This window comes from Phalacrocorax carbo, chromosome 10 (genome assembly GCF_963921805.1).
Source record: "Phalacrocorax carbo chromosome 10, bPhaCar2.1, whole genome shotgun sequence".
Lineage (NCBI taxonomy): Eukaryota > Metazoa > Chordata > Aves > Suliformes > Phalacrocoracidae > Phalacrocorax > Phalacrocorax carbo.
Window position 1 is genome coordinate 4475101 of NC_087522.1, and position 26452 is coordinate 4501552.

At 45.3% G+C, this 26452-nt stretch overlaps 1 protein-coding gene across 2 annotated transcripts in view; it reads left to right on the forward strand.

Moving 5' to 3' along the window:
* The window catches only part of RNF216 (ring finger protein 216), an 81616-nt gene that overhangs the window by 2864 nt on the left and 52300 nt on the right, over positions 1 to 26452 (forward strand). For both annotated transcript variants that reach the window (XM_064461529.1, XM_064461528.1), the window contains exons 2-10: positions 12519 to 12647; positions 13834 to 13967; positions 15028 to 15873; positions 17645 to 17721; positions 21394 to 21496; positions 22399 to 22563; positions 23513 to 23627; positions 23913 to 24052; positions 25604 to 25654. In XM_064461529.1, coding sequence (XP_064317599.1) covers positions 12581 to 12647; positions 13834 to 13967; positions 15028 to 15873; positions 17645 to 17721; positions 21394 to 21496; positions 22399 to 22563; positions 23513 to 23627; positions 23913 to 24052; positions 25604 to 25654 — 1698 coding nt within the window. In that variant the 5' untranslated portion in view covers positions 12519 to 12580. The remainder of the gene's footprint in view (positions 1 to 12518; positions 12648 to 13833; positions 13968 to 15027; positions 15874 to 17644; positions 17722 to 21393; positions 21497 to 22398; positions 22564 to 23512; positions 23628 to 23912; positions 24053 to 25603; positions 25655 to 26452) is intronic.

Sequence of the window (26452 nt, forward strand, 5' to 3'; positions counted from 1 at the left end):
AGTCATTGTGAGTGGCTTACTGTGTCATAGAGCTGGCAGCTCGGCGCAGCGATGGGCGTCGGGGCTTGCCGCCGGCTGCATTCTTCTTGGGACAGTCAGAACTGCGCCGCTAATTCCTCTCATCAGAAGCTAGGGGGGTTTTTTTGCACATAGATTTGGTCTGGAGATATTTTAAGACTCCCATTTAAATTATTGAATTCAGACATCTTCTTAAGTACTTAAAGGAGAAGCGCTGATAGTCTCAGAAGTCTGTGTGTGCATTGAAATAATAGCGTTGTGTATTGCATGCCTTGGTGGATGGGTGGGCTTTTCAAGCTGCTACATGTAACTTCAATTACTTTCAGTAGGAGCTACCCCCTCTGGAGTAGGTGCCTTTTTTTAATACAGTGAGTGGTGGAAGGTGTGAAACATGCAGCTGGCTCAAGACACTAGCTATCTTCAGTAGCAGCCCAGCAGATAACGTTATCTGTGTACTGACCTGGTAGTTCCCGTGTTTGAAATGGAGCTAAATAATGTGGTGATCAGCCCTGCTCTCGTGAGAAGTAGACTTGTTTTGTTTTAAGCAGGTTGCTGGGATGGGGAAATCTGGGAAATTGGGGAGGGGTAGGCAGGGAGAACAAGAAAAAGAGAAGGCGGTCACTTAGTATCCTGGCGGCTTGAGTAAGTTATCCTTGCCAAAGCACTGAGATATGAGATAATAAGGAATGTTTTGCTGAGCTGGGATAATCTTGCTCTCAGCAGCCTTCGTGTCACATTTATAGAATTTCAAGTTTATTTTGGAATATCTCAGGAGCAATGTTTTTCCTCTGGGGCAGCGCTTAAGAGCTTGCAGTGGTTTTAAATTTGTAACGATCCTTGAGAAAGCTTAATTCCTGAGGATGAGAAATCATATTCCTGCTGAATGACACCTTTCTCCTAATTACCAGTGCTGCTGTGGCTCCTCCCCCGCCTTCACGAGGGGAGCTGTCAGTGCCTGATTAAGTGGAAAAAGCATTGGGCTTTGGGGAAAGATTTCAACGTGGGACAGCTGCTGCCCTGAGTCCTGGTGCCATCTCGTAGTGTTTCTGATCCAGGCTGGGGAAAATTTAAGTGTGGCTTCCCCGCTGCCTCTGGGGGAGCCTGACTCCTTTGCTGGTGCCGATGGTGCCTGTCTGTTCGCAGGGTGACTTTCGGAGGCCGTCATCGTAACGAGAAGCAAAGTTGATGAGCTGAAATAAATCTGGGAGCGTACGTAAGTGTCAGGGTGACCTGAAATGTTTTCAGTTGGCTTCTGAGGATGAGTGCTGCATTGCTTACACTCAGTCTCTTTACCTCTGTAAGGAGGCCAACCTACTGTTTGCATTATTTAGATAAACACTCGGACAAGATCTGTAGAGCCATCATGTGATATTACTCTGTAGTATAAGGTGAACTAGAATCTTTGTTTGGGGAATATAAAGGTGGAAAATGGCTTCAAGTCATAAGCTTTGTCTAAAGCACTTCTCACACAAGGCTCCTGGACTGCTTTGTCAATACTGACGGGCTCCCACCAAGCTGTGGGCGCTGTTCTTGCTGTTTCCCGATTGGACAAAGGAAGACAGCGGTTGGCTTTTTGCAGCCTTCACGAACTCAGGAACAGATTTACACTTCTACTTCCAAATACCATCCCGAAGGCATGATGCATTTTTTATATTTGATGGAGGGGGGAGGGAAACCTCTCTTGCAGATCATTTTTGCTTGAAGGTGCCTGAAGGCAAGTAGCGGAAGGAGCGCTTACCCACATACCCGTGGCAAGTACAAAATGTTGTTGGGTAAGCGTGTTACAGTGGGATAGCAGAGTAGAACAGGCAGCGATGCTGACAGCTGCCTGCAGCAGAGTGGCAATGCTGCCTAGAAGACTTTCCTCCTCTCCCCGCTCTCGCTGTAGTGCGCTGTAATGCAATTTGAGGAAGATGACAGCAGCAGCATAATGGGGAGGCAGGAAAAGAAGCTTTTTCTCCCTCGCAGGAAACCAGCAGCATAGCGGGTTTCATACCTCCCCTGCTGCTAGGATTTCCAGCTACAGATGAACAAGACCGGCAAGAACCATCAGCAGTAACTTGGCTAGCATAAATAGTTCATGTCCTCTCTATATATTGTTAAACCGGAATCCTATTGTAGTGGAGCAGGCTTCATTGTGTATAAACTGGGAGGTGCCCTTGGATCAGCCATGACTAGCGCAGACCGGCTTGCAACAGCTGGAACTCACCTCTGACTTGAACGCAATGTCTGAAGAGTGCTCCTCAGCTTGATGTTTTTGTGTTTGTTTAGCAGTTTGTGGCTGGTTTTACTGACCCTCTGTCCCAGATGGTTAAATAATCTGTTTGATGTTGTACTGTTGCAACACCCAGGAAAAGAATTTATATCCTGCTATTGAAGGCTTAAACAGTGTTGGACACTTGACTGTGATGACTAAGGGGTAGGCATGCAAATTTACAGCCTGAAAACAGTTGTGTCCTTAGCAAATGGTCTAACTGCAGCCCATGTAATCTCTTAGCTGTGGTCTGTAGTGATTTTCTTAGTCTTGCATATGCAAAATGTTTGTTTCCCTTGGAGTGAAATTGTTATGTCTCCGAAATCTGCATCACTATGGGCCTGGATAATAAATGTGCAGGGCTTATTTCCTTGCTTTTTAGCTGGCCAGTACTGGGTGTGGAGCATCTCTAAATTTGACCACGATCCGATTTCACTGTTTTCAGCTCGGAGGTAGTGGAGCGCTTATCTCAAACACAAACCCTTTGCTTTTCTGCTGTTTTACCACATTCTCCTTAAACCCTGCAATGGCCACTGCCGCGTGGCATGGATGAAGTCAGACTGGACAACTGTCGTGAGCCTGGAAGGCTGTCCTTGGTTTCTGCTGCTGAGAGCCTGCTTGTTGGGCTGGAATTGGTTGGCCGCAAGGCTAACGCGTGGCTGCAAACAAAACCAAACCCGGTTTTACAAAAGCAGTTGCTGGCTGGCTTGAAAAAACTTGTGACAACTGGTCATCTGTGGTGCTTGAGCAGTAAGGACACAGTTACTGTTCTTGTGGCTTGGTGGCAGGTGTTCTCGTGCAGAAGTTGTTGGGTGCAATAGGCAGCTTTTTTACTCTTTCCAGCAGGAATCAGTGCAGAGCATGGATTTGCTGCTCAAGTATTGCATGTGCCTTAAAGGTTTCTATCGGTATTTTACTCTCAGTGTTTAAGGCATTTTAAGACTCATTTCACTGCTGAGTGAACTTGGCCTGTTGGGTTAGTACAGCTCTGAGCTGGGTCGTCTTAAGCCCTTCAATTGAATGTGTAAAAGCGTTTTTGAAAAGCAGTGCCTGATCTTGGACTAGGAGTGCGTATAGTCCGAGTGCTAGTTAGGTATCAGCTGTGGTTGCATAGTGTCAACTGTTAGGCTGCAGCTTATTTTAGCATCTTGGTTCTGTTGTCCCGCTTATGCTGTGGTGGATGTGTGAGGAGAGAAGGTATCTGATCTGAACACTATCAGAAAGTTTTTCCAGAGCATTTCTTATCAAAGCTGTAACAAATGCTGGCAGAGCTCAGTGAGAGGAGGCAACCAGCTGTGGTGTGGGAACGTGACCATCTCAAGCAGGTATTGTGGTGAAACCCTTCTTAGCATGAAGCCACAGCTTCTCACCACCGCTGGCCACTGAAACTATGGCCAATGCAGATGCTTGACATGGCTCAAAAAAGGGTGTGGCTGTAATAACCAGAATGTGTGACCTGTGAAGTCATTCTTTTTGGAAACCCTTAATTCTGGGATGTTTGACATCTCGAATGGTTGGTGGCAAGCTTTTAAGTCGATACTTCTAAAAGTACTGTGCAGATCAACCCAAAAACCTTCCTTTTTGCTAAGGGTGGGCTACTGCAGTTAAGCTGGGTTTTTTCCCTTCTGTGCCACCTCAAGGTCAAGTCTTAGCTTTTATATTGTCAGCAGCTTTGTGAAACGAGGTGAGGTGTGCTTTGCAGGCTGTAGCCACCCTTGAAAGCAAAGTTTCTTGTGGCAGGTTCAGGTCACATTTAAAATAAAACAAAAACAATACCCCTTTCCTTTCCACGATTGCTCCTGGTGGTGCATTATGCTTTTTTTCTGGAACGCTGCTCCCCAAGTGCAGCTTTGATGGTTGTTTCTGGAGTTGTTCTGCTGGGCAGCAGCTTAATATCTAGGATGCCATTGTAACCTATCAATTCCTTCTGATTTTTAAAGTCCTCTGGCTGTTACTGCAACTAAAACTGGCTCTTTGTGCTTCCCAGCCCTCTAGACTTGGGTCTAGTTAGTCCCTTGATGCTGCTTTTAATAGTAGTTTGCCGGTTGTGTGCAGCCTGTCTGTCTCCTTGCTCCTGGTGCCCCCCGCAAACAGGGCTGCAAGGGGAGCAGGCTGCTGGTTGCTCACCTAGGTGAATGTCAGTGCTGTAGCCTGTTAGGGTTACTCTAACCAGCAACCTTAAACTCCTTTATTTCTCCGTTTCCTCTCCAGTGAAAAATGATACTAAGCTGGTAACCTGAAGGCTCCTGAAGATGTGCTTCCAACTTGTTAAATACTCTTTAAAAGGTTGCACTTGGGTTTCTTTGTTCCGTTAAACCTTTTAAAGGTGACATTCAGGGTCTCTTTAAAAAGGAAAGAAAAAAGGAGAGAAAATACTAAGGATTTGGAGAGGAAATGCTGTGTCCTTTCTCCTGGAGGGCTCTGAGTGCAAGTAACAGAGGAGCACTCTCATGTATACCCCAGGGCATGAAGGGCATTTCTCTTGTTCTTTTCTGTGTTGATGGGGAAGAGAAGGCAGTTGCAATTAATGTTAGGTAGAGCCCTGGCAGGTGTGTGCAGCACCTGGTAGTCCATGGAGTCCAGCTCTTTCAGACACCAGTGGGTTTAATAATGGTGCTGCTCAGAAAAGGGAGCTTCTGCCCCTTTCTCTTGGGATACACGTGAGTTCGGGGAAAGAAAACTGGAAGTAAAACTCGCTCTGGAAGTGGCAAAGCTGCAAATCGCATGGTTTCATGTGCTCTTCTGTTAGTCCCCACCCTTATACCACAAAATCAGAACAAAACAGTTCTTTAAGATGATGGTTTGGGAGATAGGCTGTGAGCCCAAAGAGGTTGGTTTTGTGTGCGTGTGCTGCCGTAGCTGAGCGCTGAGCTGCTGGTGTCTGAATTGTTGCTTGAACACAAAATGCCAAGCTGGCACCTGTTTGATGTGAGAGGGAGGTTTTGGATTTTGGGAGATACACCGTATGATCTTGCACATGCCAGAAGTGTGAGGCAGGCAGAGTAATACCCTTTACAGGAGCTGACTGCAGAGACTCCTCTCCCTCCTTCAAAGCCTTGAATTTTCACCATGCTCTTAAAATGAGCTGCTCAAGGCAATGGCGTTAACTCTCCTTTCTAACCAGACTTTGCAAATTTAACTTTTTTCGGGATTCAGTTTGATAGGGGAGGCAAATGGCTGATTCAAAGCTCCCCACCTCTTGTACTGAGGGTGGTTTTTTTGCATGCATCAAAATTATCACACTCATGCTGGTCAGAGAGATGTGATGATATGGAGCCCTGTTATTTCACAGAAGGATTGATGGGGGTCATGGGAAGGCACTGAAATGTCCAGCAGTTCACCTTGATGCCAGTCATCAGGGAATAGCTTGAAGACATCAGAAGCTTTCAGTTAAGTTGAATTAGTAGTTGCCCATTTTTGGAAAACAAAGACTGATTCAAAACGGTCTTACATTTTAGAGAAGAGCGAACAGAGCCGAGATCGGTTTCGCTAGGAAGACTTACCATTGTAGGTGGCCGGCTGTTAGGTGAGTAAGATAAACAGGACCCATTTCTTTCCTCTTGTACTTTGTGTTAATAGATGCAATAAAAATGGAGATCAGGTATTTCAAAAAACTGGTTATGTGATACTGTCGCCTTAATGGAACGATGAACTGCAAATGAGGTTGATTAGAAGTCTTGTGATGTACAGACAGTCCATGTTTCCTGTGAGTCCTAAGGTGACTTGCAAAATGGGAAAAAGAATAGTTAGGGATTTGAACCCAAGCAGTCCCTAAAAATCTGCTCTCTTAAACGCTTGGGACTAACCACTTTTCGTTAGACTGGAGCAGTGACACATGTAGCTCGTACCCTGTTAATCCACAGCCTCTCTTTTTAAAGTATCTTCTGATGAGCTCTTGATAACACCATTGGCTGAGAATTGACTGCAAAAACGCACACCAGAGCTCTGCACGAAGCTGCAACATGTGGTCCTTGTTCTAGCCACAAGCAGGGTTTTAGTAAACCCTGACAGCCCTGTGTTAGTGAGCCTGTAGTTTGCTCTTCATTGATGCAGTGATCGCTAAGCACTGCAGTCACCGAGAGAGCTTGCGTCAACGGCAAGCCTTGGTGGAAAGAGCATCGCTTGCTTCAGTGCCTGTTTCACCGTGTGGCCTTTCTTCTTGGGTGACAGCGGGTGAGGAATAGGGACCTTTCCTAAGATGACTAGAAGTTGTGACTGCTGACAGAGAAGCTTGAAAAATCCCTATCCCTCTTGTCTGTCTTAATACATTTTAGCCTGGAGCGCTGCTTCTGACGCTGATGTGGCTGCAGGAGCAGTCAACGCTCTTCTGAGACTCTTTCTGAACAATGCACGTGTTGGCTGCCTTGTATGTACGGGGAGGTGAACATCCAGTTTGGATGTACTTGCCACACAACACTTCTAGTGTTACATTGTCTTGTGTTTTGGTGTGATGAAATCAATTCTCTGGCTTTCTGCAGTAGAGCTGTGTTACCTGGCTCTTACTGGAGAAAAAATTGTTCGCTTCAGCTTCTGTTCCTTGATTTTTCTCAGATCTCAGGAGTCCTGTCCTGTTTCTTTGAGGGAGTGTGTGTCTGTCTAAAATCATTTGGAAAAGCAAGCCAGCTGCTAATGTCTTGTGAAACACTTAAGGAGTGTTTTAAAACTTATAAGCCAATTCTGTTATTAAATGATCTTCTGGTATGTTGTTCCTCTTCGGCACATGCCACAGGTCCAAAAATTGGTGGCAGAGCTACATACACGCAGTTGTCATAAGTCTATCCCCCTTCTGTGCTCCTGAGGGGAGTTTTTGTGACATCTGTAGCTGGTTGTGCTTTTCTTAGCAAACCGAGCCGCTGCTGGGAATCAGGTGGTCTTGCCTGTGAGCCACTGCCCACACACTCCTATCTTCAGGAGGCCATGGGTAAGGCTTTTGGGCTGCGGCCAATGCTTTTGTTTTGGCATGGTTTCCCACTTCTGCCTGAGCTGCGGGCAGGCCTCCGTGCAAACCTGCTCAGCAGAAGCCCTGCTGCAGGTCCAGGTTTTAACCTCCTGGCCTTATTCCTTTGTAAGGTGTGATGCAGTGGCGGTAGCTGTCTTGTGCACAACAAATAGGACTTGTCTGTGCACAGTGGTTCTTGTCAGGCTTATGATCAGGGGATTTCTAATTTTCAGTTGGGATGATGCTGCTTAACACGATCAACCGCTGCTAAACTCTCCCTGCTTTTGCTAAGTGACTGTTACAAGGAGCAGCCCCCAGCAAGTCGTGAACCCTGTGAAATGCTTGACAGTAAGTTGGGCTGGTTTATTTCCCTTCTGTTGTGCTTTTTTTTAAGGGCTGAATTTTTAGCTTTTCGTTTTGCTGGTTGTCACAGGCCATACATTATTTAAGTAGCTTCTCTTTGTTTTAGCAGCTTGAAATGAGCCAGAAATTCACCTTGCTCGCAGGCTACCAGCAGACACATTTGCTGCCCCCAGGCAGAAAGTAGGAGTTGATGCTGCTCTGACAACATAGGTGAGCAACAAGTGCTGTTGCTGTATGGGGGAGAGGCTAAAACACATGGTGATTTGATGTTGCTGACATCTCTTTCAAGTTGCTTCTCCCCCGTGCTGTTTAGTTGGGATTTCAATTCCTACCTCTTCGGCTGTGCTTTCTGTGTAGTCCTCTTGCCTTGAGCTAGAGCCAGAAAAGAGCACTTCGAGGCTTGTCCCATCTTGGGTATGTGGGAGTTCAAGATTTTAAATGCTGTAAGGAAGGGGGGGAAATTTATTATGCTGTGCCTAGAAGAGGGGTCTCCCCTTGACTGTAGCTTTAAATTGCAGCACCATCTGAAGATGCTTATTGCAGCACAAATGTGAAGTGGAAGGAGCAGATTTGAGTTCTGCTCCAATTACTGCAGTCCAGAAATGCCTGGGTATACCAGGAGTTTAAATATACGCACAGTACCGATGCTTGCTATTTTTAGGTTAGGCTAAAAATATGTAACGTGGTGTTTGCAGGGATTTTGAAGGCGTTTTGGAAATCCTCGTGTAAGCATTCTGTGCCCACCTGAGACCTGCTTCGCCTCTTAGCAGCTGATCCGTCAACTCATAGTAGTGGTTGGGACCAGTGGTTTTGTAGATTATATTTTTGCATGTATGAGAAGCTTGCTTGAAAAGTACGTGTGACTTAAGCTGTCAATCTGAGGTCTAGGCTGTTCAGAGGATAGTTATATGTAAGTCCCTGATGGTCTCTGATTTCCCACCCCCCAATAGCTGTTCTGTTAATGGGTTCTTCTCTCAAGCTGCTGTAGGAAAAACCTTAACGGGGAGGATTTTGGATGTGCAGTGAAACAACTTGGATGTGCGGAGTCATGAATGCGTGGAGTAATGTGGGAAACAGAGGGGAGATTGGTGGAACCGCATCTTCCGCATGGCAGTCGTCACTGAGCTGTCAGTGGGTGGCTTCGAAGTCGTAACGAGAGTTGTGTCACCTGGATACTGTTTAGGGATTCAAGTCCCAAATCCAGTTTGGTGTGCTGTAGTGGGAGTTTTTAAGAAAAAGGAAGGAAAGAAGGAAGGAAGGAAAAAAAAAGCTTGCAAAGTGTGTATCTGCTGGCTGCCAGGTCTTTTTCTTTTAAAACAGTGCTAGTATCCTGTCCTTGACTGCATTGCAAAAAAGCTGATGGTCATGTTAGTTGGTTATAGGTAGCCTTATTCTTTACCTATAAATAGGCACTGAAATCACTGAGGTAGTGTGGGATAGCTTCTTTCCATCTGTCTTGCTTGCTTTTTATTATGTTGTTTATGTAGGGCAAGACCCTAGGGTGGCTTTGATCTTGTTACTTCATGTTCTTGGCAGCCTAATGCTATAAACATGAACAAACTTCTTATTCATGCCACTAGATGGAACTGGCCCTAGCTTATAGATATTTGTTTAAACTTGAGCTCTATATTGAGTATTGACAAAATGAATTGCTAGCTCTTGGTGGAAGCTTGGCTTTTACCCTCAAAGCAATGCTTTATGAAGCTGCTTGGGTTTTTATGCATTCTGTTTTGAAATAGCAAAGTGGTACTGTGCCAGTTCTTTCCAGCCTTGCCTTTTTTTTTGCTGCCTTGACTGTGTATTATATTTAATGCTATTTATTATATTCCTGCTTTTAAACCACCATCAGTCTTTTGGTGATGTGTGTGCAGTGGGGTAGACAGCCTGTTATCCCAAATTTAATTTCAGATTATTTCCATTTCTTGATGCTCAAGGTTGTAGTGTACAAGCTTATCTCTACAGGAACCAGACTTGGATGTGAACAGTTGTGGTTTAGCCAGCACTGGACAAAACACCATTGGAGCTATCTGGGAGAAGATTTTTGGTGACTGTGCCGAGCATTTGTGGTGTTGACCCACCCATGCGTACGCGCGTACCCAGCTCTGCTAATGCATCGCATGCCCCTGTAGGGGAGAAATATTCAAACCACTTAGCTTTGCTCAGAGCAAATCCAAGCAGACACCTGTCTAGCCTCTGTCCACACAGATTGATGCTGCGAGGGCTGATTTGTGGCTTTCCCAAGCGTCCTTGTTCTTCCCCAGCCAGCCTTGCAGTGATCCATTGCCGTTTTTGCCTGCCAAGAGGTTCCTTTGTTGAGCATGAGCCTGCCTGAAGGCAGCTGAGGCGGGTGCTAGCTCTGCAGGGGCTGTTGGTTGTTGCAAGGAGTGCTTTGTAAGACCAACCTGCTAGGAAGCAGAGGTGGTTGGCATGGGGTACGTGACCTGGGGAAGCCTGGGTGCTGCTCCTGGCTTTACAGCTAGCCTGCTTGGTAGCCGTGGCCATGCTGGTCCTTTCTGTGCTTCCATTTTTCCATCTTTAGATGGCAAGAAGTACACTGATCTTGTTTTCCAAAGTACTGAGAGGGCTAAAAATGGAAAAATGCTATGCGGGACTAGGTGGTAGCTATTTACAAGAACCGGGGAAAATACAACTCTAATAATGTGGATGTGACCTTTTAAAAAGGACAGGGTTTTCACCAAGCATACTTACAGTGATCGAGCTACTGAGCTGCCGCTCCAGTGCGTATCTGCACTGATGAGAACAGCACGCTCATGCCATTCTGGCAAATAAAGTAAGATTTATTTCTCCCTGCTTATAAGGCAGAAGCCAAAGAACTTCATGGAAATACTCCCAAAATCTTGTTTTCAAAGCTTTTTCAAAGCATCAATATGTCCGTGATACTCTTGGAGCTGCTTGCTGGAAATAGGCTGTGCTACCGAGGTTTCGGGGCTCGTATATAGGGGTAGTTGCATAATTATATTAATGATGGTTTGCAGAAGCCTCTGTAGTTCCCTAGCCCAATGTCCCACTCGAACTTGGACCGTCACTAGCGCAGGGACTAGGTGAGCATGGCTGTTTGTAGCCAAGCCTTTAGGGCAGAGGTTCCCGCTGGACAAGGGTGCTTCAGGCGCTGAGCCGTGCTGCTGGCACCCTTTGTGCGTGTTAAAAGAGCATCCTGCCCCGCAAACGGGAAACAGCTGCCGCCGTGCTCATTTATCCCGCTGCCTACGCTGCGAGGCTTTGGGCTGTGTCTGTGTAGGCTGTGGTGCAGGAGGAGGGTGCGTTCCTGCCCGAAGCCGTCGACTCCGCGCCGCTGTGCAGCGTGCGCTTCTTGGGAAGCACAGCTTGCCTTTTGGCTTTTTCAAGTGCTAAATTATACTTTTTATTATTTTATCCTGTATTAAAATATTTTGAAGGTGGTAATGACTGGTTCCTTGGAGGGGTATAGCTATGAGTACATAGTATGCATCTGAACTGATTTCTTCATTTTGCTGTCCTAGCTGCAAATCCCATTCCCTGTGGAGAAGGTTAAGTAGAATTACTGAGGAGGAATTTATACTGCGCTTGTGTACTAACAAACAGGATTTCATAGCACAACCACCATTTTCTTCTAACTTATACATCAGTAAATATTTAATAACACAGATTCTTCCATTCTTTAATAATGAGATTAATACTTCTCAATAAAAAGACCTCCTTTCTCGTTCCAGTGATCAAATTGTGGTTGGAGTTTGTGTACATATTCAGCTGCTCTGCAATAGTGGGAATTGAGAGCTATAAGCTGACAGAGCATAAAATGGAAACCTACTGTTTAGGATGCAGTGATTCCTCTGATCTCCTAATCCTGTTCAGGAGCCTGCAGCCAGCTCATTGTGCCTCTCTGAGAACAGGTGCGGGTAGCAAATTTTAGTCCCAAAAGCTCAGTCCTGTGAAGGACCCTGATGCCTGTCATGCTCTCTTTTTTGGTCTGAGAGCAGACGGCATATCCTGGAACTTGTACCAAACCCCCATTGAGGAGGGCATGTGGCATAAATCAGGGAGGTCTCTTTAAAATGGCAGATGATGGCAAGAAAGCGTGCTCTGTAAATGTGACTTGCTCCTGTGCCGGTTCGCAGTGCAGACACAAAACACACTTCGATACTGCCCTGCGAGGAGCGCGGCTTCCTTCTGACATGTCATCAGCACGGACATCGTGGAAGTGAGCTCAGAGCATCTCTGGTCCCTCCGAACTTGCGCCTCGGCTTGGCGGCACACAAGGGGGTTCAGGGCTTGATGCTGGTCTCTCCATTTCAGCAGCGTGGCTCACTTCTTGTTTCTGCTCCTCGGCAGCTAGGCTGTCAGGCCTGACCCATAACATCGGCTGTTCACCTTGGTGCTAGCATTTCTGCAGCACTTGTGCGGGGTGTGACTTCATGGTGTTAAGTGCCATGGGGGATGGCTGAAATGGCATCAGCTGGTGCATCTGAGATGCAGGCTTAGATGGTATTGCTCTGTGGCAGCTCAGGCAAGTGGCTTTTGTTCTTCTCACCAGTAGATGGTGGCAGAAATGCCACTATGGGACTTGATGCATCAGGTTTTTGACTTCTTGGCAATAGGAGAAGATCCACATGTGGGAGGGTTTGAGTCCTGGCTGGACAGAATTGCTTCTCCCCTCCCTTTCTGTGATTGCATATCTGTAAGTGTCTTTGTGTCCTTTGCAGAGAGGCTTCTCGGGCCTGACTGCGCTTTTCGGTCAGCTGTCTTAACTATCAGAGCAGAAAACAACAGAAACTTGTCTGCTTTTAGGTGCTGAGAAGGTGATACAGTATAATATCCTCATGGAGAGGCTGTGCTTGGAGAGCTAGGAGAACCCCCAAAATGATCTAGCGGCCTTGTCTTGGGAAAACCTGATTAGGGTGCTGCTGCATTTGCCTAACTCTCTCCTGTTTGTATTTTGTCTTCTAGTTCCTCATGCAAGCCTGACTGCTATGTCTGGGCATTGACACTTTTGGGTACAGCAGTTTAAAATGGCAGAGAGAGGTGGAAATGAAGAAGTAATTAACTTGAACAGCTTCCGTAGTCACAGAGGAAAAGGTGAGTACCGATTTGTGCATATTTCCAAAACTCTGTGTAAAAGACTGCTTACAAGCAGCAGGATTCATAGATACTAAACTTGCAAGAGTGCTGTTAATGGGAACCTGCTAGTGGTCTGTGTTGCCATGTCGTGTGCTGCTCTGTTACACTTACTTCACAGCCACCTACAGGAAATCTCTCATTTTATGCTGACGTGCAAAATATTTGTCTCGTCTTTCTCATGTTGTACTGCCTTAAGGCAGATTGCTAACTTCTTGGGAACACCATGTAGACGTATTTCAGCAGATCTGAGGGACTTACGGTGTTCCTCCCTCATGAGGACCTCACAGGAGAGAAGCTGGCTTTGCATTCAGATCCTCATGGGGCGGCATGCATTGGCACCCGTTCCTCCAAGAGTGGAATTGAAGCTGATGCTTTCTGTGTATGCCTGAAAGGTGATAAGGGAATGCTCATGAATGCTTATGCTAAAGCGTAAGCCAAAACATTGTGTCAGATCGTAGAGGGAACACAGTTGTATGCTGTCTCTGCAGCACAGAAACCCTCTGTTTCTGGCTGGAGCGCCTCTATTGAGTTCCAGTGTCCGAGCTCCGTTGCATCTATATTCCACTCTTGACAAATCTTGAGAGACAAGGTTGTCATCTAATCCCAGGATGTCTTCTGCGCCCACAGTCAGGGCCCTCTCTCCGTCTTGCATAAGGTATTTCTGCAAACTCACATTCTTTCAGAAGCGGCCGATTTACGCAGGGAACCTTATCTCTCCTGTAGAAGGCACTGCACAATAATAAAAATGTTATCCCTCATATACTGAACATTCAGGACTTCTCTGCAAAAATTAGGAAGGGCTATGTGTGTGGCATGTTCAGAATAATTTTTTCAGCAGCTTGACTCACGCTGAAGTTTGGGGTAGAAGAATCTCTGCATAAGTGTCCTTGAGCGACTGTTTCATGCACGTGCGACTTTGGCCTCTTGAGCTATGGTTTGTGCAGGTGTTTTGCTCAGAGGGCTGCGGGAGGTAGGAGTGGCTGTTAACAGTAACTTGCAGGGGAACCAGTGACCTTTGAGCGCTTCTTCCCTGTTGCTGCAATGCAAATGTGAAGATTGCTTTTTCAGATGTTTCGCTGCTTGTGCCCTCTAATTTCAGTTGTTTACTGTTAGCAAATAGGTAACTTTACTTACTTTACTACAGACTGGATAAACCTCAGGGACGAAGGTCTTATCATGATATCAGATTCTTCGGATGAAGAATTACCTTTGTTGCTGGAAAAGCCAGCAGAGCAGCAGCATGAGGAAGATGATGACGATGTAGTCATCTTGGCAGAGGTAATTTTTCATTCTTGTACTTGCCCTGCTTTATTCATGGACTTTATAGCCGACTCTTGTGCAGAGCCGACTCTGATGCGTTCCTTTGAGAGTCCTGTCCGGTTACAGTAACTTAGTGTCTGAATGTTGAAATGATGGCATTTTGCTGTCTTTAAGTGTTCAATCATATTTTGTGCACAGGAGGGGAGAGAACTAGATTGTTAAACTGCATTGTATTTACATTTATACTTAATGAAGGCTGTACCTCCCATAAAGTTATGTTTTTCAAGAAGAGCGGAATGCTTTGAAAGAGGACTTGATGTTCTTTAGAAGGTGGGTTTTCAAAACATGCCTTGTTTGACCTTGTATGCTTTATTTTTCTCAACATTGTTTGGATTCTTGTTGGGCAGTTGCAGGCACTTATGTTTTTGCCGTTATACAAGGCCAGCCCACCTGATAAATCCATTTCCACAGGCAGTCACACAGAGGAAAGCCAAAGGCTTTAGCCTACCCTGATTATTAAGTGTCTATTTTCATATCTGTATTCCACTTTTCTGTTGAAGTAACCAGAGGCATTGAAAAAATGTGTTGCAAAGCTGACCTTTCCATTTCTTAGTTGAAAACGGTAGCAGAGAATATTCAGACTCCGTTGGCATACAGCAGTCTGTCTGCCAGAGGCAATAACAAGGCCAGAGATTAATGTTTTGAGCTCTGGTTCCCGCCTGTTTAAATAAATTAGTAAGAATGCAAATATGCTATCAGTTAGTTCCTTCTTCCCAGACTATTTTACTGGGAGGGAAGTGGGGACTGAGGTGAGCTCAGGAAATTATTCCAGTCTGAAAGCCCTGTGCATCCCCAGTTCTGCCAAATGTTCTCTTAGCACCTGGGGACAAACTGAGGATCGAGTTCAGTGAAACAACGATATGCGGGTTGCAGTTTTAAGCCTTATTAAGCACCTTGCTAAACAGACTTTTCATCTGTTTCCCATCAGAAATCAGAGTAGATGCAAAAGATCATCTGGAATGGGGATTCTGACATGCAGACAAGAACTTCTACTTACTCTTGTCTGTCTTCTTTTTAGACCTCAAAGCATCAGCAGCTTCTGCGTCCCAATGTCATCAGACCTGCTGCTCAATGGCATGGTGCAAATGCTGTGGGAGAAGGAGGATCTAAAAGTGCTGTTGAGCCCCTGAGGAACATACATGTGCAAGATGAGAACTCGGCTCCGCTGTGCCAGGGAGAGCAGTATAATCACACGGCAGAGAACAGTGCTGGATCAAGCAGGGATGAGATTGCCTTGCAGCAGCCCGGACCATCTGAGCTTAATGGCTCCAGGTTTGAACTTGCAAGTAACGAGGAGCCTGGCCCAAGTTTGCTTCCGGCAATAAAGACGAATCCACAGCCTGTTGTTAACAGAGAAATTGTTGCGGAGAATCCAGACCTTCCACCAGAACAAGAAGAAAAGGCAGAAGCCCAGGGATGGCAAGGAGAGGACTTGGAGCCAGAGCAAAATCCTGGAGGAACAGCTGCTGCAACTGCCACAGAGCAGGAGATACACAAGAACAGCCAGCTGGATCACCCATACTTCCAGCCATCGGAAGGCGAGTCTCATGCTGTAGTAAATGGTTGGGTTCCTCAGCAAGGGCAGCCTGAAGCAGAACCAGGATCTCTGAGGGCATATGGAGAGGAGGCTCCTGGGCCAGCCTTCCCCCGACCTGAACCACAGCAGGATGGGATTCCAGGTCCTGCGTCACCCCAGCCAGCACATCCACCAGAAGAAACGGGTCAGCAGGCAGCGATAGACAATGAACAGCCAGGTCCAGCGTTTCCTGCACAAGGCGCTCACGAACTTGCCTCTAGTAATGTGCCAGAACAAGGAGCTGCTGGGCAGGACCAAGACCTCACTGCACTGCTCATCAGAGAGACTGTAAGTATTCCCAGGGCTTGTTTGCCTTCGTTGTGCATGTTATTTTGAGACAGGTTTTTCAAGGTGTGTAGTTTCATGTGGTCAGAGCACAGCCCTATTGACTTCAGCTGCAAATCCTCTTCATTTTGGCTGAGACTCAGCTGTGCACCGGGTGAGGAGCATGCAATGAACTGTCTCAGAGAACTTTGGTTTGAAAGACTTGCAGCACTATGGCAGACAGCGGTGGAAGGATGTGAATCTTGAGGGTGCTGTTTGCTTTGAGGTGGGCTATGGGCCAGGGAGATTTAACAGAACTGATTGCAGGGTCTCAAGGGCACAGTGAGGTAAAATAATATGGGTCTTTTTCCTTAAAGGCTACTGCCCTCTCAGTACTGCTTGTTTGTTTCCGTGTGGCTGATTCCTAACCCAACTCTCTAGAGCGGGTTTAGGGATGGATGTAGAGCTGAACGAGCAAAACTGAGACGCTAAACACAGAGGGATGCAGGGGTGGGGTAGAGAAGGCTTAGAGATGCATGGCTGAGAGCCACGACTGCTTTCAGCTGGCTTTGCTAGAGTACTTTGGTCCATGGCCATGTAAAGGCTACCTTAGTGGTCAGAGGTTGCCCTTGCAGTGTGGACTTCCAGGCAGTAGCACTGAGGCATTACTAGATAAGCAGCATGAAGACTCACGTGTGTTAACTCCACGCGCACCTTTCTGACTCTGTGTGAAGCTTAACATAAGGAGCACTAGCTACAAGAGCTGACCCACCAAGGAGGATACTCCTTAACTTCTGCTATGTTCAGCAGCTTCGGCAATGTGGTATATAGTTAAAAAAACAAAATAAATGTGGTGATGTGTCACATGGCTAATGTTTTTGCCTCCAGTGCATGCTTCTCCTCTCCATTGCTAGGGAGGAAGGGTCTCTCTTGATGCAAACAAGTGTATTTTACTGCGTATGTATCTTACACTGCCACTTCCATCCGCTCCAAGTCTTCCCTCCACATCCCATATCTGATTCTATTTGGGAAAACTGGGGTTGAGGAAAATATTCTTGAAATAGCAGTCCAACAAAATTCACATCCTTCCAAGTGAGATCTTATTGATTAGTGACTGGCTTTGAGATGGCCAACTAGATACTCTTGCATTGTCAGCAGTGCTTGACAACCCTGACCAATCCACCCTTGCAAAGCAAAATATCATATGGTGCAACTGACTGCAATACCTATACAGAAACCCGACGAGAGAGAGCAGCAAAGGGTGCTCTATGCTGCGTGGCTAATGCTGGGAGAGCTCTCACAGAAATGCCAGCAGAGGTTTGTCTGTTCTGATCTCATTCCTAGTGTGTCTGGGTGCTTTGGGTGGGTGTACATATTGTTGGGTTTTTTCCTTTTGCTTTGGAATGCTGTATTTCAGCACACAATCTGGAACTCCATAATCTTCTGTCTGAAGGTAAATATTAGCTTTCCTTGTGTTGTCGATCATACCTATGCACCTCTCTTCTTTCCATCCAGCCGGAATCACTTGTTAGGCCAGCAGCTCATGGCCAGTCACATCACTACCCGTACTCCTCTTGTGAGAAAGAGCTGTTAGCAATCACCCTGTGGAGCAAGGGAAAGCCAGCAGCTTGCAGTATCCATGCTGGATGGTTATAAATGGCCTCTTGAAAAATCTATTTTGGCCCTTGTCTCAGGAGTGTGCTAGATAATTACCTATAAATCTCTGGTGCTGTTGCTAGGTTGTGCTACACAACTCCTCTAATACCTACGTAACCTTTAGCTTTTCCTGCTGTAGGAAGCAAGATTCCCAGATGTGCAGAAGGAATATATTGAAGAGCTCATCAGCATCAAGAACTGCTATGACTTAAATGTGTAAGTATAGAGCCGAGAGCCAGGGTGTATCGTACAACAGCCTGGCTGCAGTCACGCTTCTGTTTCCCCCCCTGCTAATGATGCTGTTCTCTAGAACATATCCAGGCTGGGAGTCAGCACTGTGGTGATAGAGCCAAAGAGCAGAGAAATTTTTTTCTTTCTAATAGAGCTTTCCTTAAATCCTCTCTAATTCTGACGTTGTGCTGTAACTTCTCTGCTTTTAAGATCATTTGCTTATTTAAAGATATTACATATAATTTTCTCTTAACTATTACTAGGGTTCTTAAAACAGGTTAGTGTCACGATTAAGGTGTTGAGATGACTTCTGTAAAACATAGTACAAAGATGGGTTGGTGGGTTTTGAGTCGGAGAAAATAGTTTCCTACCTCTTTGTTTCACTGGCTTTTGACTCTTTCCAGGTAAAGCTGACACTGTTTTGACTCCCTTATTTAGTGTCAAGACATTCGCTTTTATCCCCTTTACTTAATTAAGTAGCAGTGGTACTGTTTGAGTTCCCTCACATCACTTTTTGCAGATAGAATAGAGCAAACACATTTAGGGCTCATAGAATTGATTCTTGTTTTAAACAAAGAATTGTTGAGGGACTGATTTCGGTCAAACTGAGCAGAAATGTGAGCCAAGAAGGGAAGTAAAGAGAGTGGAAAATAAGCATGAGGACTGTTGCTTTCCCAGTTGTGTTGGCGGCTCAAGAATACCTTAGTGTTTATCATGCTTTACCTCTGGGACTCATGTTAGAATCCAAAGTTTAAAAAGAAGTCGTTAACTTTATTGGTAAGTTGCATCATCTCCCTACTCTTTTGGGTAAGGCTTGCACAGCTGAAGAGTGAAGGATTGCGTGCGTTGGCACTGGCAACGCAGAGGGGGAGAGTGGTTTGAAGTAAATAACATGTGACTTGTGTCTGATGCCAGGTGACCCCTCTGTCTTTCTCTTTCTGCAGCTGTCACTGCTATCTCAAATGTGTTGAAACTAGTTATTATGTGATACAAGAATGAAGAATAGGTGTTGCTTGCCAGAGTATTCACTCCATCTTGTATGAATCCAGTGCCCTTTCCAGTTAACTAGGGCACTAATTAAGCAGTGTTCAAGTGTGTGAGGCTTAGAATTGGTTATTGGACCATAAGTAAGTTAACTGGCAAGGAGCTAAGGATGGTCCCATCCATTGGGCCCAGATTTCCTCTTCTGCTGCCTTTGCCTGTGTTTGAAGTCATGCCTCCAAAGTAGGGCGGCTTGGTTAGAAAGTCATCAGACTGTAACTTCTTTATTGTCTTTTGAAAGCACTTCCCCTGCAGCGGTGGCATGGTCAGCATGAGAGAAGCTTTCAGGTGCCCGCACCACATCCTTGGTGCACCTCGGCGTGGATGGTCGCGCTGGGAGTGTAGAAGACCTGTAGGGCCATTCCTCAGGGCAATCGGGCCGTTGCAGTTAGACACCTGGCTGCAGGACCCTCTCACAGATTGTGTGGAAAAAAACTGGTTATTGTGTCCTGCGGGGATTTAGTAAAGCCTGATAGAATTAAATCCCTGTATTGGCTTCTATCAGTCTTAATGTGTGCCTTCCCTTTTTGCTACCGAAATCTCCTCTCTCCTATTGTGTGCCACAGACCCAGTGAGATGAAAAGGTGCTTACAGGCTTCCCTGTAGGCCATCTACAGTGTCCGCTCAGCGGTGCATTACCCACTTACTGGATGATAAAGATTTCTCCTCCATATTTTTATTCCTTTAACCAAACTATCTTTTGAGTTGTCACTGCATCTTTTGTATGAGAACAAATGGGTCAAAGCATTGGTCAGCCTTGCTGGCAGGGTCTCTTTGATCTCCATGGTATGTCAAGCTGAATCAGGCTTGAAATATAATAAATAAGGGTGGCTGGGTTTGGGCAGGGATGAGGCTTTTAACTGGCTCTGTGTCCTGTGGTGCAGATATTAATGAACAGTGCTGCAAGTGTGTGTGCATTGCGCACTGGGACCCACTTAACTAATTGTCAGACACTGAAGGTTAACATCTCTGAAAATCCTGAGCCTTGAAATGGCAACATGCAGAACAGTTCAAATGTATTCTGACTGCGCCCCAGCTGAAACCTTTGCATTTGAGCTGCAGCGATTTGAGCTCCTTGAAGTTTCTGTTTTGTTGGATTAAAACAGTTATCTTTTACAAAAGGGATGGGGGGAGAGGACTGGAAGCTATTAAATGCCAAGATATTTTGTTGTTTTCTGAAATGATTGTCTTAAAACTTTCAACTGATGTGAAAGATAAGATGTGGGAGCTCCTCTTAGCAGGGTATCATCTATTCAGCTTTTGTGTGCAGAAGCATTCACACTCAGTCAAAAGCTTCTGGCTCAATATGTCAATACCTGATTAAACAAAAAGAAATGCCTCTGTTTTGAATGTGAAAGCAGGGCTAAAGTAATCGTGCCTTGATAGTGGGTTAATGCTTCAAGCCAGTTCAGATTTCTTAATTAGAGACTGATTTCTGACATCAGGAATGTAAATTAGCTGCAATTATGTCTTTGCAACCTAGCACCTTCTTGTTCAAAGTTTTATAAATGTTAATTGCTTGTCCTAGCTCCTTTCAGAAGGATATTATTCTACAGCTGGGGAAATTGAGGAACAGCTTATATTACTTGACCCAGGTAGCACAGCTGGTTAGCGATGGTTGAGAATAAGCTGTGAAAGTCTGATTCAGACAGATAGCCTACAGCAAGCTTCCCTTTCAACGGGGCTTCTGAAGTATTTGTGCATCTCCGGTAATGGGGTATTCTGAAACTACTTGCTAGCATCTTTTCTAAGCTGAAATACTCAGTTAAACTAAATTTGCCAGAGAAAGTAACGATTGTTGGACCTCAGGTATGCTGCATTTACAGGCTAGTATGCAACATTTTTCAGCAATTTTTAGTGACTATTTTCTAAATGCCGTTCTCGCTAGACCAGTTTCTAGTGTAAATGGGACAACGCTGGTGTGATTTTAAGCTTTATTACAATGAAACGTGTGTTCAGAGTACATACGGTGTGTAAATAAAATTTTAAACTTGTTTCTGCTCTAATGCTGAAATAGAGACTGGAGGCGTTAATTAAAATTTGAACCTGTAAACGCCTGCCAAGGAAATCGACCTTTCATGGGTTTTGTAGAGGTTCGTACGCTTTTTCCATAGATGCATTTTTATTAGAGACAGCTAGATTTCAATTAATGCTGCTAATGATGTGACTGTCCTTTCTTGTATGGTCTTTGTAACATTAATTCCAGAGCAGCAGAAAGTTAGTACACCTTGACTCTTAGTCTTGCAGGGTTTGAGATGTCCTCAAAGGAGGCATCGCTTTGCATGGTTTTACCCAAGGGTGTGAATGGGGAAGTAAGTCTGGTTGTTCCTCTGGCAGGGAGAGATGTAGGTTGGTTAGTCGCTCACCTGTACAAGCCTCTCATGTCAATTGTTGAGAGACAAATCTATTTGCTTTTTCTTCTGCAGTCGTACAGCTGATCATTATTAATTCTCAGTCATTTACTTTGTTTGCTCTAGTCTGAGACCTCCCTTGGTTTGTACAGGGCAGGTTGTGACTTGCCTGCTCAGCCTCTTAATTATAAGATACTAAAAATCGGGCAAGTGAGAAATGAACCTGAGCTCCCAAACCCTGAAGTAATTATATTTATCTTTTCAGACTTTGTAACTTTCTTCTGGAAAATCCAGATTACCCAAAGAAGGAAGGCAGAGTGGTTTTAAATCCCAGCAGCAGCCTGCTTGCCAGCCAAGATGAGACAAAGGCAAGTGAGAGTATCCTCATCTACAGCGTGCCTCCCATCCTGTCTGTTCAACCTAAGCAGATCTTGGGATGTCTGGTTCTATTAGTACATATTTGTAGAGTGCCTGGTTGAGCCACATGTTATAGGAGGCCACTGGGTGCATTTAAGATGGTGTTAAATAGCAATGGTTAGTTGCTTGCAAGGTACTTCAGGGCTTGGCTTTCCTGTTTTGCTGTTCTGTAGCTGCACCATATCGGCTCTTTTGCCTTCAGTGAGACCCTCTGCCCTGCCTGCCTGTCAGCCACCCTGTCTGAAATGTTCATTTTGATAACTGATACAAGAATTCCTTGGTCATTCTGTCGCACGAGGTAGACGTGGCCCTTGGGTCTCTCTTGTGTGGCCTTTAGGCATTGCTTTTCAGCCTCCTAACTGTGAATCTCCCTACAGTTTCTTGATTTTATTTTTTTGAAGTCCATTCGACAAAAATTTCTGTGAGCTGCTTTGAGTATGTTGAAATATCTGTATGTGTCCTGAGAGAGGGAAATGTCAAATACCTCTTTCTACTCCTGGAAGCATATCTCAACCTCAAGCCAATAAAGTTGTTCACCCTTTATAGCAACCTAAATGTATCCTCTCCTGGCTGTCTTGTGCAGCCACGTACAATGGATTTAAACTCTGTGGTGAGGGTCCTGCGAGGAGCAGAGCTGCAGCGCGGTGCAGCTCAGGGCAGGTTACCCACACGAGTGTGTAGACCAGTAAGCTGTGCTCTAGGGGGATGGTTAGATAGGTGCTCAGAACTGGGTGCCATGTAACCTGAATTTTGGGTGGTCTTGCAGAAGGTCCTGGTCACTGAAAGAGTGGTTTGGGGTGTTCTTGTGTGTATTTATAGCAGCCTTTTTATATCTTGCACATTTTCTCCTTAGGTGCCTAAAGTGGACTACTTCGACTTTTCCAAACTTACCCCACTTGATCAGCGGTGCTTTATTCAGGCAGCCGACCTCCTTATGGCAGACTTCAAAATGCTGAGCAGCCAAGACATTAAGTGGGCACTACATGAACTCAAGGGACACTATGCAATCACGCGAAAGGTTCTCCGATTCAGCTCTTTTCTTTCCTAGGGTTATGTCCTGTGTCTGTGGAGAGCAGTGCGATGTCTTTCGCCATACTGTACCATCTGCTAGTGTGTGGTTATGGATCTTTTCATAATCTTCCTTTTAAGGAGTATTAATCCATTTAGTAGAGATGTAAAATTTATTGGGTCAGACAGAACACTGCAGGAAGTTTTTACTTTTCTCTAATAGGAGAACTGGGGAAACACTAGCTAGATGATGGTAGGTGATGCATTAAACTGAGGAGTGCTCCTGTACGTCGCTGCTGAGGTGCAGTATAATTGCCAATAAAGCCTAGACACTTAGCTAAGTCTTAAAACATTTAACTGCTGCTATTAGTTAATTGACTGCATGTAATTGGAAAGAAGCCCAAGTCTCAACGTCCTGTTTCTTCTTATTATGACTTGTGGAATGAGTCCTATATTCCTCATAAAAGAGTTTCACTGTAATCGAGCTGTGAAGAAACTTGTTTTAAGTATTAACAAACTGAATGTAAATGTGGCTTCAAGCTTTTGACTTGGATCTACTCCTCTGGTATGCTCCTTTTGCCTGAGCTTCTTTCTCTACTACTCCAGGACTTAACTAAAACAAAACCTCCTTTTTAACAAAAAAACCCCCAAATCTACCAATAAAAAACAAGCTAAACCAGCTCTGTTTCACCAGAGTGGACACCAGTTGTGTTAGAGTTAATAGATGAGGTGTTGTGAAGTATCGTTCAACTATTTTGTTTTTATGGAATGTTTGCTTCATGAGTACATAAAGCAACAAGGTGAGCAAAGGAAAGAGGTATACTTGCCTTACATGGGGTGTTTGTCTTTCTGGTTTTGGATCACTTATGCACCTGTCTGTACTGTGCTTCGATTTGAAGTATGTGCTGTTGCTTTATTCCAGAAAACAGACAGGATTTAAGTCTGTGCGTTGTTTTTAGGCCTTTTCAGATGCAATCAAAAAATGGCAGGAGCTGTCTCCCGAAACCAGTGGGAAACGAAAAAGGAGGAAAGAAATGAATCAGTATTCATATATAGACTTCAAGTTTGAGCAAGGTAAATTCCAAGCCATATGTATTGCACACTCTGCATGGTTATTGTAAGCAGAACTGACTTGCAACAGAAAGTACTGTTGTTGAAAAGGGATGTGGTCCCAAAACAGCTACGTTTCTGTCACTGCCTGGTATCTGTTTTGGAGATAGTCTTCATTAGTGCCTCTGCATGGTACAGTGCTGTTTGAGACGCTGAAGTTCAGCAGCTGGCGTTGTACAGAGGAAGAGAGATTTAAGCTTTGTCCTGGCTGCTCCATCCCATTTCATTGTGCCTTTAACTCTGCTTTAGGAGATGTGAAAATTGAGAAGCGCATGTTCTTCTTGGAGAATAAGAGACGGCACTGGAGGTCCTATGACAAGCTCTCTCTTCTCCCACCAGTGCTACTGGAGCAGGAATTCTATGAACAGAAAGTTAAAGAGATGGCAGAGGTGAGTGGTAGGAGCTGCTTCGATCTTATGGTGCAAACAGCTTCAACTACTGTAGAGGTCTTGGCCCTAAACATGGAAAACTGCCTCTTGGAGAAATTCAAATGCTGAACAAAATGTTGAAAAACTGTCTTGGCCCCTGTACTACCTGTTAACATGTATGACTTGTCCCAAGCAAATTGTTTTTGGAGTGTCACGGTTTAACACCAGCTGGCAACTAAGCACCACCCAGCCACTCATTCACTTCCCCTGCCCCACTGAGATCGAGGAAAGAATTGGAAGAGTAAGAGAGAAAACTCATGGGTTAAGATCAAGACAGGTTAGGTAAAGCAAAAGCTGCGCATGCAAAGCAGAAGAAGAAATCCATTCACTCCTCCCCACGGGCAGGCAGGTGCTCAGCCATCTCCAGGAAAGCAGGGCTCCATCATGTGTAACGGTGACTTGGGAAGGCAAACGCCATCACTCCCAACGTCCCCCCTTCCTCCTTCTCCCCCCAGCTCTATACGCTGAGCATGACACCATATGGTGTGGGACATCCCTGGGGTCAGCTGCCCCGGCCGTGTCCCCTCCCAGCTCCTCGTGCACCCCCAGCCCACTCGCTGGTGGGGAGGGGTGAGGGGCAGCAAAGGCCTTGGCTCTGTGTAAGCCCCGCTCAGCGGGAAGGAAAGCGTCCCTGGGTTATCAGCACTGTTTCCAGCACAAATCCAAAACATGGTCCCATACCAACCATTGTGAAGAAAATCAACTCTATCCCAGCCAAAACCAGCACATGGAGGAAAAAAAACAAGCAGAGTTTCATATTTACTTAAACATACATCTGCTGAAAATCTCCTATATATCTGCTAATGTTGATGTATGATCCATGATACAACACTGTTCTGGACCTGTTTTGCTACAAAGTAGTAAAAGTTCTTCTAATTATTAGCAGACTTCTCTGCATCTTTAGGACTTAAAATTGCAGCTCAGTGTCAGTGGTGAATAATGACCAGGCCCAAGGCAGTCTGTCCGTTCACTCTGCCTTCCACAAGTTGGCAGTACTGTGTCTCCAGAATGCCTTGTCCTGGGCTGAGGACCATGTGGTTTGTGAGGCAGAACCCTGGAGCCCTCGCTGGTGTGTTGCCTTCCCCTTGTAGTCTGAGGGAAGACTAAATTCACAGCTCTGCACCTACAGTCCTTTCTAAAGCAGCTTCCTAAAGATCCGTGTCTCTTAGGCAGATGGATAGTGTCTCCTTTTAAAAAACAGTGTTAATGTTCCTTGGGGCTTTCTCTGGAGGGGTCCATTGGGTGAGATCATCTCTGCCCATGGAAACCTGAACCAGCAGCCCTCCCATAATACAGAATTTGGTTCTTTGTTCTCGCTGCCTTTATTTCTCCCATCTGTTTTAGCTGAATCATAAATAGCTTAATGGACTGGAAGGATGGGCTGAGGGATGTTGTAAGCAGACAGTGAGCCTTTTGTGGTGGTTTGTAAGCCCTGAGATAAAGTAAGAGTGTAGAGGCTGGAAAATTGCTTTATCTATTCTGTAAATACAGATGCATATGTCTCTCTTACAGCATGCAGACTTCCTCCTTGCTCTGCAGATGAATGAGGAGCAGTATCAGAAGGTCAGTATCTATAATGTGGCTTCGAGTTCAGCTTATGCACAGACACTGCTTTGCACTTACTGCTCACAGACTCTTTCGGCTTCTGGAATGGAGTTTTTCTGAAGCTGCATTTGCACTGTGCTGACCTGGCAAAACCTGCATAGTGTGTGTTGGCTGCCTTTTAGAAGAGGTAGACAAGAGCCGAGTCCAGCAAGACAGTATTGATGCACGTAATGATTTGTAGTAATTCAGTCAGCTGCCGCTTGTATCTTTAATGGCCAGAACAAACATTGCAATAGAATAGTACCAGGTTTGCTCTTGCTACCACCGTTGTGGCTGTTTGAAACAGATTTGCTGTTGTTGGAGCTCTGCCAGTGGAAAGGCCTTCCTCCGTTGCAGAAAGGACTCTTTAAAAACCTGATAATCAGGTCTTTCCCTTCAAACAAAGAGAGGAAAGTTAGGGATCAGTTCAGCAGCTGTGGATTACCTTTTTGTTCTCCACGCCCACGTCTCTTCAAACTTGGGAGAAGATGTTGGACCTTTGAAGAAGTAGGCATACTTACTCTTTAACAGTGGCAAGCTTCTCCACCCCTGCAGTGAAGAGGCCGAGACAAGGTCTCTCCAGGCAGATGGGTAAACGTTCCTTTAGAGGGCAACAGATCTGAAGCTTGGCTTTCCCCATATGAATGGTGTGTACTCTTCTGCTGCTTCCCAAACCCAGCTGCTTCTCTGCCTGTGAGCTAAGAATTATTAAAACACCGTGTGCTCTGTAGCTTTTTGGAACCTGTCAAGCCGGACGTGTAGATATTAAGTTACTTA